Here is an 11476-nt window from a genome sequence, read left to right as displayed (position 1 = left end):
ACTTACTTGACCTGAGGGATGTTGAGGACATCCCATCCAGCCGAGGCACTCTCGTTGTTCTTCTGGAAGGCATGTGCAGCATACAGATTGTATTGTCCCCAAATGCTGTTCATCAATTTGCTGTTGTAATTGGTAAGTAGCTCAACGGCATCAATTCCTTTAAAGAAGAAAGTTTCAGTAAGTGATAATAGCATTCACAGGATTTAATGCGATAAAGCGGTGGTTGCAGCGTATTCTATAAAAAAATTTTTTTTTTTAGGATATGCTGTAACCTTTTTTTTTTTTATAGTACTTTGTTTTAATATATCAATTTTTATCAGTTTTAGAACTAAACCATGACCTCCTACATCAGAAAGCCTCCACACGGTTTTTTATTTGTAGTTTGCGCAGACTATTTAAAAAGTGAACCATTAGTGCGCATGAACCCAAATTCTATTTTATAAGTAATTGAGAGCAATTTATCATATATATTTGAGATTTGAATCTGATTAGTATACATATTGATTATATATACAAATCAGTACAGATCCTGATCATTATGATCAGCGATTATATATACTAATCAGTATCAGTACAGATATGTATATATTGATTAGTGGTTGACAGGTAAATTAGACAGACCTATTTACATACCTGCCAACTTTTAAACACATTTGGCGTAAAATTTTATTTCATTATTTAAAGTGGTAGTAAAATGTATGCTTTCTATATATTCCTTGCATTTATAAACTTAATTTATAATCTTTTTGATTCACCACTATTTTTAAAAAAATTAATCTAATTATATTTAAATAAATTATTATAATTATACTTTGAAAGTCCACATGTTCATCTTTATTCATTGATAGTTCATTGGGGAATATCATCCTCGAAAGGATTAAAAGTTGGCAGGTATGCAATCATATTCATAAATTAAACAAATTTTGAAAAATATATTTGCTACCACTTTATTACTTTTACTAGATATTCTATTAAATGTCTCATTCGTAAACTGAGTTACCTTCAGAGTGATCTGATCAGACAACCTATAAGAAACCGTGTGGAGGCTTTCAGTTATAGGAGGCGTTGACTACATTCATTCCGAATTTGAACATAGGGCTTCTACCATATCTTTCCATCTCACTCTATTTGTCATCAGGTATTTTGCCTCCCTCCATGTCTTTCCTATTGTTTCCAATCAATACCTCCTAGAAGTAGAAAGGCCTCAGCACGGATCAATTTAGTAGTCCGATGTGAAGTAGTCAACTGCGAAGTAGACGAAAAATAAGTTGTTGTTGTTGTTAATTTACGTCGCACTAGAGCTGCACAATGGGCTATTGGCGACGGTCTGGGAAACATCCCGGAGGATGATCCGAAGACATGCCATCACAATTTTGATCCTCTGCAGAGACGATGGCACCTCCGCTTCGGTAGCCCGACGACCTACACGCGAAGTCGAGCACTTTACGGTAGAACAGTTTAACGAGGACCAATACCGCACACCCTCGGTCCCTAAGCAGTCTGATCCAAGTGATCACCCACCCGCACACTAACCGTAGCCAGTGATGCTTGACTTCGGTGATCTGCTGGGAACCGTGTCTTAACGATCAGTCCACTGCGGGACACGAAAAATAAGAAAGAAGTCATTACGTTAGGGGTACTAAGCTGCGCAGTGGTTGAAAATACAAAATATGTCATTACGTTTGGACTACTGAGGGATATTTATGGTAACCCGTGCTGAGGCCTGTTCTTTCTAGGAGGTGTTGTGTGTTGTTCCAATTCGCTTACTATCGTCCCGTGCTAAGTATTTTTAGGTCTTCCTCTTTTTCCTACCTATTGCCCTGAAGGTTCCAATCAAAAACTTGTGTTACTTTAAATTTTTCAGGTTTGTGTAAAACATGACCAATCCATTTACGTTTTTTAGTTTCCAGTTCAATCTGTTTCCGTTTTGCTTTTCCAAGGATTTCTGAAATACAAATTTTAAGGAACAACTCGATGCACAAGATTTTTGTTTAACTGTTCATAATAAATAGTTGAATTTTTTTCATGTTATTTTTATTGAAGTGCCATGTCTCATGTCCATAGACAGCTTTAACTTTAATTGTCAACATGTCCGAGCAAATTAAAAATCTTGTACAGTCAAAAAAAATCTTGTTTCACAAAGAAATAGATGAAAATGTATAAGAATTCTCCGTTCTTCATTTTATGTTTTAGTTTAATTAATTATTTTTTCTTTTATAGGACACTGCGATCACTCTAAAAAGACGCATTCACAATAGGTTCCTGATACAAGAAAAAGAAACTGAATTTTAAACTTTCTCACTATTAATCAGTTTCTTTGAATTTGCAAAAATATGCAATTTAGGTTTAATAGCCTTTTGATCGTGAGTTAAAGGTGATGTTGATAGCAAAGAACTTTATAACCTGCTTATTAAAAAAAATCTGCTACCATAGTTTAATTTTTACAATATTTTGTGGATTTTCATAATAAGGCCTACATATAAAGCGTTCATAGTTAAAATGATCAAATTGACAAAGTAACAATTCGTGACACTCAGTTTACAGAAAGGAAGTGAGAAAAAAAAATATTACCGAATGAGGTTTGCCGAAACAGCTTCTCAGTTGGTGGTTCCTCGTGAGTTTCTTCATCACACGTAAATTTCGCTTTCATATGTTCATGTATTTTTGAAGCACTGTGTGTTGCAAGTGGGATGGAAGCCATTTCTGTAAAATTAAATAGGAATAACTGATAGATTGTGCATGTATGTATAAAGTACATTAATACCTGAGCTTGATTAAGACTTTCAACGAGTGAGAGGGGTCATGAGTTAAAAATAATACATATTACGTAGAGAGGCATTAAAAATTAGGTACTGGATGATGCTCTATTACAGCGGTTCTCGAATACTGTTCTGCGAAGTTCTGAGAGTAAAGACTGATTTTTACCTCACAGTAATGAATTTAAAATCTGTATTTATAACTAGATCTAATTAATAAGCTGTTATTTATTTGGTATTTCATTTCTCTTTATGAAATTAAAATAAAATGTTAATAAAAAAGAAATATATATATTTTTTGTGAAATTATTATTTTTCCAATTACAATATCTCGAATAAATTATGAAAAGGACCTGCATTTATGAAAAACTGCATTTGCATTTCCATCGAGCTTTTTAAATAAAAAAAATAAAAAAACTAAATTTGTCAATAAAGAAATATGTTTCCCTGGTAACCATTTTCAACGTTTATAGTAGTTCTTTCATTTCATTGAACACTATAATTTGGCTTAGTTATTTTATTTTCAGCTAATGTATTTACACCAAAAACAAATTTTAAAATATATTATATACAGGTCTAAGAGTGCGAATTCAACTGTCGGATATAAAACCTAATTTAAGACTACTAATAAGCAAAATTATAGAAAAATTTGGGTAGACTATATTTGAGGGTGCCCCTTGATTCTTGCCAAGTTGTGATCGTGGTTGATCGCCAAGCTGGGTGATGGTGAAACCCAATCGTGATTCTAATTGGTTTATTTTAGCTTTATTTTTAAATGTTCAACGGTATATGTAATTTCAGAGGTCCGTTAGTTCTACGTTGGATACCGGCTGGTAAAGTTACTTTTGCTTCTGGTCAATAAGATCGAAGGTATGTGGGCAGTCATAAAAAGGGATTTAAGAAAAAAATGTCACCGCTAGTCCGGTATAACAGACGCTATTTTCGATTCGTATTTATGTGGCGATGGAGGTACACAGATTCTATTCATGATAAATTTAGACAATATCTAAAGGCCTGGTTTCTTAGGACAGGACGCCGTCAGCTGGAAATCAGCGCTAACCTCTGATTGGTCTATTTGTGAGTTTGATAATATACGTCATCGAACGCTCATCTTGAACTACAATTGCCGTCCAACTCAACTGCAGTTGGATTACAACGTGACGTTAACCACAGAAGCAATGGCGGACAACATCCAACAGCACATTGAAATCAGCCAAGATTTTGATTTTGACATTAAACATAGCTTCTTCATTAAACATAGCACTCTTCATTTAGCTCAGCTATAATGTGTTTTTTCTTGGACAAAGTCATTATTTGTTCTCTAAAACACTGGTCGACAATAACAAAATCAATACAAATTCAAAATAAATATTTGTTTACGTTATTAACGCATGCGTAATGAGAGATAATGTCTGCGTTGGACCGACTGCTTACGCTGAGCTAACAAAAAAGTATTTTTTTGGAGTCAGCTCTACGTCAACTTTCCGCTGACGCCCAGATAAGGCGCTAGTTCTAAGAAACCAGGCCTTGAGCTAACAAACCAGTGTTTTGTTGGCGTCAACGCGACGTTGACGTCCCGCTGACGCCCAGATAAGGCGCTTGTCCTAAGAAACCAGACCTTAACTGTTATTAGATAATTCTGTGCAACTAAATATGAGAATATTAATGAAGGAGTTGTTTTTTGCCTTTTCTTTCTGCGCCTACTCCATTAATTTTTGCTTCGATTCAAAATCCTTTTAATTGGGTTTATTAATTTTGCTTATATTGGGTTCATTGCAAGTTTTAGCCAATGTTTTGTTGAAGTTTTCCAATGTTTTATTGAAATATCACTATGTTTTGGCCACCATTCCTGTTACTACTGTGTTCCGCGCTAACAGGAATAGCTCCAAACATAAGTGGCCAATTTCGCCAAGGGACACCCTCAAGTATATTTTTCCCGAAAAATTCTATTGCTCTTATTAAATATTTTCAAAATAAAGTAGTTTTTTTTATAGTTTTAAAGTAGTTTTTATTACTCTCGCAGTAGTTTTTATATACTTTATTTTACATTGTTTTCATTACTTTATTGTTCACCAAAGTAAGGTTCCACCGAAAGAAGTTTGATTATTTAGGGTTCCATAGCCGCTGCTCTATTAGCTCTTGCGGTTATTAACCCCTGCTTGAACACTGTATCGTATACTGCATTACTTATTACAGCAAATGCAAATTTACACAAATCCCTTTGTTCTAAAGCAAGTCAAATACAAGGTGTAAGTGATTTCTGAAGTAAGATATACAGTCGAACTTCTATATAACGAACTTCCCTATTACGAATTTCTCTATTTTGCGAATTTTTTCAAGAAACCAAGAACATTTTGGAAATTTCTTCGTGAAATTGCTTCCAAATAGCGAAGTGAATTTTCTATTTAACGAGCTTTTCTTTGAGATCCACTTTCCGTATTTCCGTAAAATTTCCGAAAATTTTAAACTTGCTAGAGCATTTTATGGGGGAAACGCTCTTGAACTGATTTTCGAAGCCACTTAACTTTTAGAGAAAGTAGTAAAATCCCTTTCCTTTTATTTTTTAAACTAAAGAACGTATGTGGTAATGTATGTTTAATATTACTTTTATAATAAATGCAGATATAATTTTACACACAAATTTAGCTTCTTTTAGTTTAAAATATATGTAGCATGATAGTGTAACACTGGATAATGTTTTGCTCTATTCTTTCTTTCTATGCAGATTTCTTTTATGGTTAAGATTTTTAAAATAAATAGTAGATACTACTTTGCAAGATGAAGGTGTATTAATTGCTATTTTAATTATGTCTACTGTTTATGAATTTAAAACCTGTTTTCTGTCGTTTAAGTATTTCAAAAGATGACTTTCTCTTTAACGAATTTTCTATGTAACGAACTTATTTTCTGGATTTAGCGACTTCGTTAAATAGAGGTCTGACTTAAATTGAAGGGCTTGGTAAAAATTATAGACAAATAGAGATGTCCTAGCTGCTGTAACTTGAACGTATCTTTATCTTTCTATAACTGTCTCTCAATCTGCATTTATTGGTTAGTAACAGCTACAAAATTAATCGAGCGGGGAAAATGCATTATTGCCATTAATGGCTACAAGACGCAAACAATTAATGGATGGTTGGAGGAAAACTGATCTAGATCAGACTTGCAGATTGGTATTAACCCCTTAACGATCGGTTAATTTTCAAGAAAACGGTCATAAAAATGCCTATTTTTTTTTATCCCTGAAACTTTTATAAAAAATGTGTATGAACAATATATATATATATATATATATATATATATTCATTTTTAATTTTTTTTTTAGGTTGAAATTTTATAAAATTACATTTTTAGGATAAGCCAACATTCAGGGTTACTATGAATTAATGTTGGTTTTCCAGCAAGCAAGAAAAATTTAAAAAAATATGTGTTTTAAACATTAAAAAATAATTTTATTAAACTTACGTGTAATATAAATAAAGATTAATGATTTTTTCTTGTGTGATAAATTTCAAAGCATGAGAAGCATAGGCCAACGTCACCATCTGGACAGTAGTACCGACTTTCCTTCCTACATCTCTTATTGTTTTTATCTCTTTTCTACAATTACCTTAAAAAAAACCTGGTACTGCCATCTGGTATGCAAAATGAGAAATAAAATGTTTTCCTGGCAAAAGAAATAAATTAGTTTTATTCTTATTGGCGCGTTACTGCTGAACACTCCAACCCGGAAATTTCACGGGAGCGAGAAATAGAGGGCGAAACCTCACCCCGTCTTTTTCACGGGAGCGAGAAGAAAGGGGTTAAGTTACATTTTAGTGAATAAGGGAAGAAATAGTTTTAAAGTTAATAAATTGCTCTATTGTGGCTTGAAGGGTGGTCAAGCTGATCGCCGAAGGTGGCAAATATAAAAATATCAGATGAAAAGTAATGTAATACTCCACCTAATATAAGAATAGATAAGCTATAATCGTAAATCGCACTTTTAAGTTTCCATATAGAAATTAAATAGAGAAAGAAAAATATTTTTCTTACTGGCTTCTTCGGAAGTTCCGTTTCTGAGTGAAGAACACAGTTTGAAGAATATGGAGAGAACCTTGAAAGGTTCAGCAAGGAGAAGTTTGAAAATAGAGTGTCTACTCAGTTCTGCGTGAATGAGGCCCAACTTACCTGCAAACAAAATTTAAATAAAATTATTAATATCTCAAAAATATAAATATTTTATTTACTTTTACTTTGATCCTCGTGCGTGTGATTATTAGGGAATAGAGTGCATTTGAACTTATCCTGTAGTTGAAAGTTTTTTTTGACCAAAAAAGAAAAAAAAATGCTTATTAAATTTATGTTTTAACCCGAATTAATTTTGAATTAAGGAGGAAAAAACATTTTTTTTTTCCTTTGAATGGGTAAAAAATAATCCGAGTTCTTATTTTTTTAGACATATTTTCTTGTAAATAAATGAACGGCAGTTAACTCCGGAATTATTTTCCGTATCTTTTTACAAATTAGCACAATTATATATACCTTTTTGTAAATTAGCAAAATTATAAATACCTTTTTGTAAATTAGCAGAATTATAAATACCTTTTTATAAATTAGCAAAATTATAAATACCTTTTTATAAATTAACACAATTATAAGTACCTTTTTGTAAATCAGCAAAATTATAAATACCTTTTTATAAATTAGCAAAATTATAAATATCTTTTTATAAATTAGGAAAATTATAAATACCTTTTCATAAATTAGCACAATCATAAATACCTTTTTATAAATTAACAAAATTATAAATACCTTTTTATAAATTAGTACAATTATAAATATCTTTTTATTAATTAGCACAATTATAAATACCTTTTTATAAATTGGCAAAATTATAAATACCTTTCTATAAATTAGCACAATTATAAATAATTTCACCGGGAAATGCTTTGCATAAAGCATAAAAGGTTTCGAACTATGAGAGCTCAACTCGAGAATACTTTGTCTCATCGATAAATTCTTTCTTTCCAAAAAAAGTCTTATTTTTTAATTTTTATTTCTAAAGGACTGCTCGACCGATTTCGTTTAAATTTTGCATTTTACCATTCAAAATCATATAGTTTAAAATTTGTATACCCTACAATTTAGATTTACGAGTTTTCAAAAAGTTTTTGATTCACTTAGTTCCGCTTAAATATGGTTAACTACATAAAAAGTAAAATTAACTTAAATATGTGCATGTATTCGTCCTGTNACATACATACATACATACATACATACATACATACATACATACATACATACATACATATACACTCGAGGTTGGAACTTCAAGTCCTGGAGATTGCATCTATGCAAAGACTGTAGAATGCTCTATGATTCCTCGTATATTCTTTCAATATCAATAGATAAAAGTTATTAAAGTCTTCCGTTTTTTATTTTGAGTTCTGTGCATACATTGAACCATAATATCGTAGATGTTTATTGACATCTTGGAAGGGTGTCAATATACTGTGTTATTGTAGCCTTCTTCGTTTCTTCTCAATTTGTTTTTTCCCCACTAGAATTTCAGATAAGGAGGAGTTTTTTTTTAAAGAATAAAAATATTTTGTTTAAAAATTATGCTTTTTTAAGTATAAAAAATTATATATAGATTCTAGTTAGAATTGGAGGGGGGGGAAACAACGCCCAGCTAACATTTAAGATAGGGAAAAATTACTACACATACATTTTGTAAGAATTGCTGTTATCAAAATAATACTTACAACTGAAATTCAAAATTTCAAGTATTGTTTGAAAAAAAGATTATGAAACAGTTAGGGTTAAACAAATATAAGTCATGGTCTATTGTGTAGCAAAGGTTTTAATGGAGTTACGCGCGTGTATATTGGATGATAAAAAGGAGGAAAATGTCTGATCTTAACTCATTTATATGACTCGTATCAAGGAGAATATCTAAATAATCAAAGGATCGTTATTCTACATATTAGCTACTCGTGAGTGTACTTTAACCCTAATCGCGTGAATTACTCTTGAAGGACGAAACTTCGAATACTTAGAGAATATTTTTGTTTCAGATGCAGTAAAAATCTCAAGGACTTTTACGCTATACACTAAGATTAACTTATTTTATTTTATAATCGTCGTTGAACAGCCGACCTAATTTAGGGCTTACGGCTACCGATAACAAGCTTAAGCCCGTCCCGCCCCCGTAATGGGGCATCCGGGGGCACTCCGAAAGTTCGAAGTGAGCGTAACAGTTCAATTACATGAGCAAACATATTCAAAATTTTCAAATTAGAGTTTTAACAAATAGGTAGAATATTAAATATGAAATCGGTAACTTACGGCTACCGATGTTCAACTCCGTAGCCTTGTAATTTTGAACCCAATCCATAAGACATGGGAACTCCTTGATCAAGAATCGGGAGAAATTTACCTTCGTGAAGGACTTTTTTGGTGGAACTAACCCGAATTTGTGTTTCACGGAGAGAAAAAACCTCCCAAGCTTAGCCTTACTGCAAGGGGACTCTAACCCACGATCCTTCTACCAGTAAGGATATGTTACGTTAGCACTGTGGTCAGTGCGAGCAGAGTGCGGAATTCGTATTAACCAACCAACGTTGGGATTCGAACTATATTCACCTCATTGAAATGCGTGTGCTTTATCCCCATAGCCAGTGTTTCCCAAAGTGTGGTACGCGTACCCCCAGGGGTACGGCAACAGTTTACCGGGGGTACGTGTTCTTAGGCGAAATATCTTGCAACAAACGAAAATTTAAAAAAAATTTATTTAAAAACAAAGATAGCCATGAAAATTAACGATTACGTATTTTTCTATTGGCTATTTTTTGCAGAGTTAACAGTTAATAATTAGTGGTGACCACAGCCAGTTGTGATTTTTAACTTTTGTGCAATTTTTATATAGTAAAAAAAAAACATTCATTTTTTTAATAGTGGTGCACAGCGTTACGAAAAATTTAGAAAAGTCATAAGTTTGGGAAACACTGCTCTAAGCCACTACGTCTCTAAGATTAACATATACAAATTTTTACATTTCAAAATAAATTCTAAGTTGAGTTTCTTTGATTTTATTTTGTGCGATAAACTATTACTAACAGTGACGCGCTGACGCGTTTGGATGACAAAGACTAGACGCATATGTCACTCTGCTCCTGAAAAGAAGTATGTATTCATATTATATTTCAAACCGGCTTTGAACAGCAGACCCGATTTCTGAGTTTACGACTATCAATGTTCAACTCCGCAGCCTTGTAATTTTGAACCTAACCCAGAAGACATGGGAACTCCTGTATCAAACATTCAGATAAAATAGTCTTTGAGGTGGACTATTTGATGAACTAACCCACATTTTCATTCAATATTGAGAAGAAAATCACGAAAACCTCCCACCGTTAGCCCGACGGCAAGGGGATTCTAACTCACGATCCGTCTTCCACTGAGGGTAATTTACGTCGGAACTCTAGTCAGTGCTATCCGGAGGCAGAATTCGTATCAACGAGCCACAACTAGAATTCGAATCTGGGTCACCTCAGCGGGAGGCGAACGCTCAATCCCCTGAGAGTCGTAGTTTCTTCCATTTCTACCTCTGCAAGCCACTGATTACTAGTTGCCTACTGTAGAAAAAAATTAACCAGATAATAAAAAAAACTGAGTGGCAAAAGTTTGTGACCCCCGCCCCCCAAATATAGGCGGCAGTCGCAATCTGGGATAGCGGTGCAAAGTTTGGACCCCTTAATGTTAATTTTATTTTTTGCGAATAGAATTATTTTTGGAAAAAAGAATTTCATAATTTGGTGCAAAATTTTTTTAATTCTCTAAAAAAGTTCTAAAAAATAACGCAAAAAATAAAATTAACATAAAAGTGTCCAAAATTTGAATCTCTCCCGTGACCAAAATATGGGTCAAAATAAGGTTAAAAAAAAACCACAATTACTTATTTCCAAGATTGCGGCTACCCCCTATATTTTGGGCTCAGAAACCATGTCTGCAGTTTCAAACTTTCCATAGTGGTAATGAAATTATATTGTAAAGGGAGCAAATGTTTTTTGGAATTCTGATAGAACTGAAAAACGTAACGCAACGTAAGCACAATGGCTAAGAAATTCATCACCGACCACTTTTTTCATTCTTTACTAATTGTAATTGAAGGAAAAATTTGTGCGAAAAGGTAATGACCTAGTAAACGAGTCATCACATTCAAGATTGTTTAAACTCAGGGCTAAGGAAGGGCTGGTTCACTCCTTTGAAGTAACTCTCGCCCCGCCAATCCTCCGATTTTCTCTAGTGACGTCACTTTGGCTCAAAGCTCGCACTTTTACTTCAAGAACGGGGAGCGTTCAGCCTTACTAGCTCTAACTAATATTGGATCATTTCTTTTTGAGAGATATTCTAAAGGCCTGGTTTCTTAGGACAGGACGCCGTCAGCTGGAAATCAGCGCTAACCTCTGATTGGTCCATTTGTGAGTTTGATAGTATACGTCATCGAACGCTCATCTTGAACTACAATTGCCGTCCAACTCAACTGCAGTTGGATTACAACGTGACGTTAACCACAGAAGCAATGGCGGACAACATCCAACAGCACATTGAAATCAGCCAAGATTTTGATTTTGACATTAAACATAGCTTCTTCATTAAACATAGCACTCTTCATTTAGCTCAGCTATAATGTGTTTTTTCTTGGACAAAGTCATTATTTGTTCTCTAAAACACTG

General features: G+C 33.4%; 1 protein-coding gene across 1 annotated transcript in view; it reads right to left on the bottom strand.

Annotated features, from left to right (window-relative positions):
• LOC107441350 (uncharacterized) overlaps positions 1-11476 on the bottom strand; it is a 36717-nt gene that overhangs the window by 2695 nt on the left and 22546 nt on the right. Inside the window, exons 2-4 of the mRNA XM_043040592.2 lie at positions 6792-6926; positions 2572-2703; positions 7-157 (exon numbers count right to left, since the gene is read on the bottom strand). Coding sequence (XP_042896526.1) covers positions 7-157; positions 2572-2703; positions 6792-6926 — 418 coding nt within the window. The remainder of the gene's footprint in view (positions 1-6; positions 158-2571; positions 2704-6791; positions 6927-11476) is intronic.

The sequence above is a fragment of the Parasteatoda tepidariorum genome, chromosome 9, assembly GCF_043381705.1.
Source record: "Parasteatoda tepidariorum isolate YZ-2023 chromosome 9, CAS_Ptep_4.0, whole genome shotgun sequence".
Classification (NCBI taxonomy): Eukaryota; Metazoa; Arthropoda; class Arachnida; order Araneae; family Theridiidae; genus Parasteatoda; species Parasteatoda tepidariorum.
This window is presented reverse-complemented; position numbering and strand designations above follow the sequence as displayed.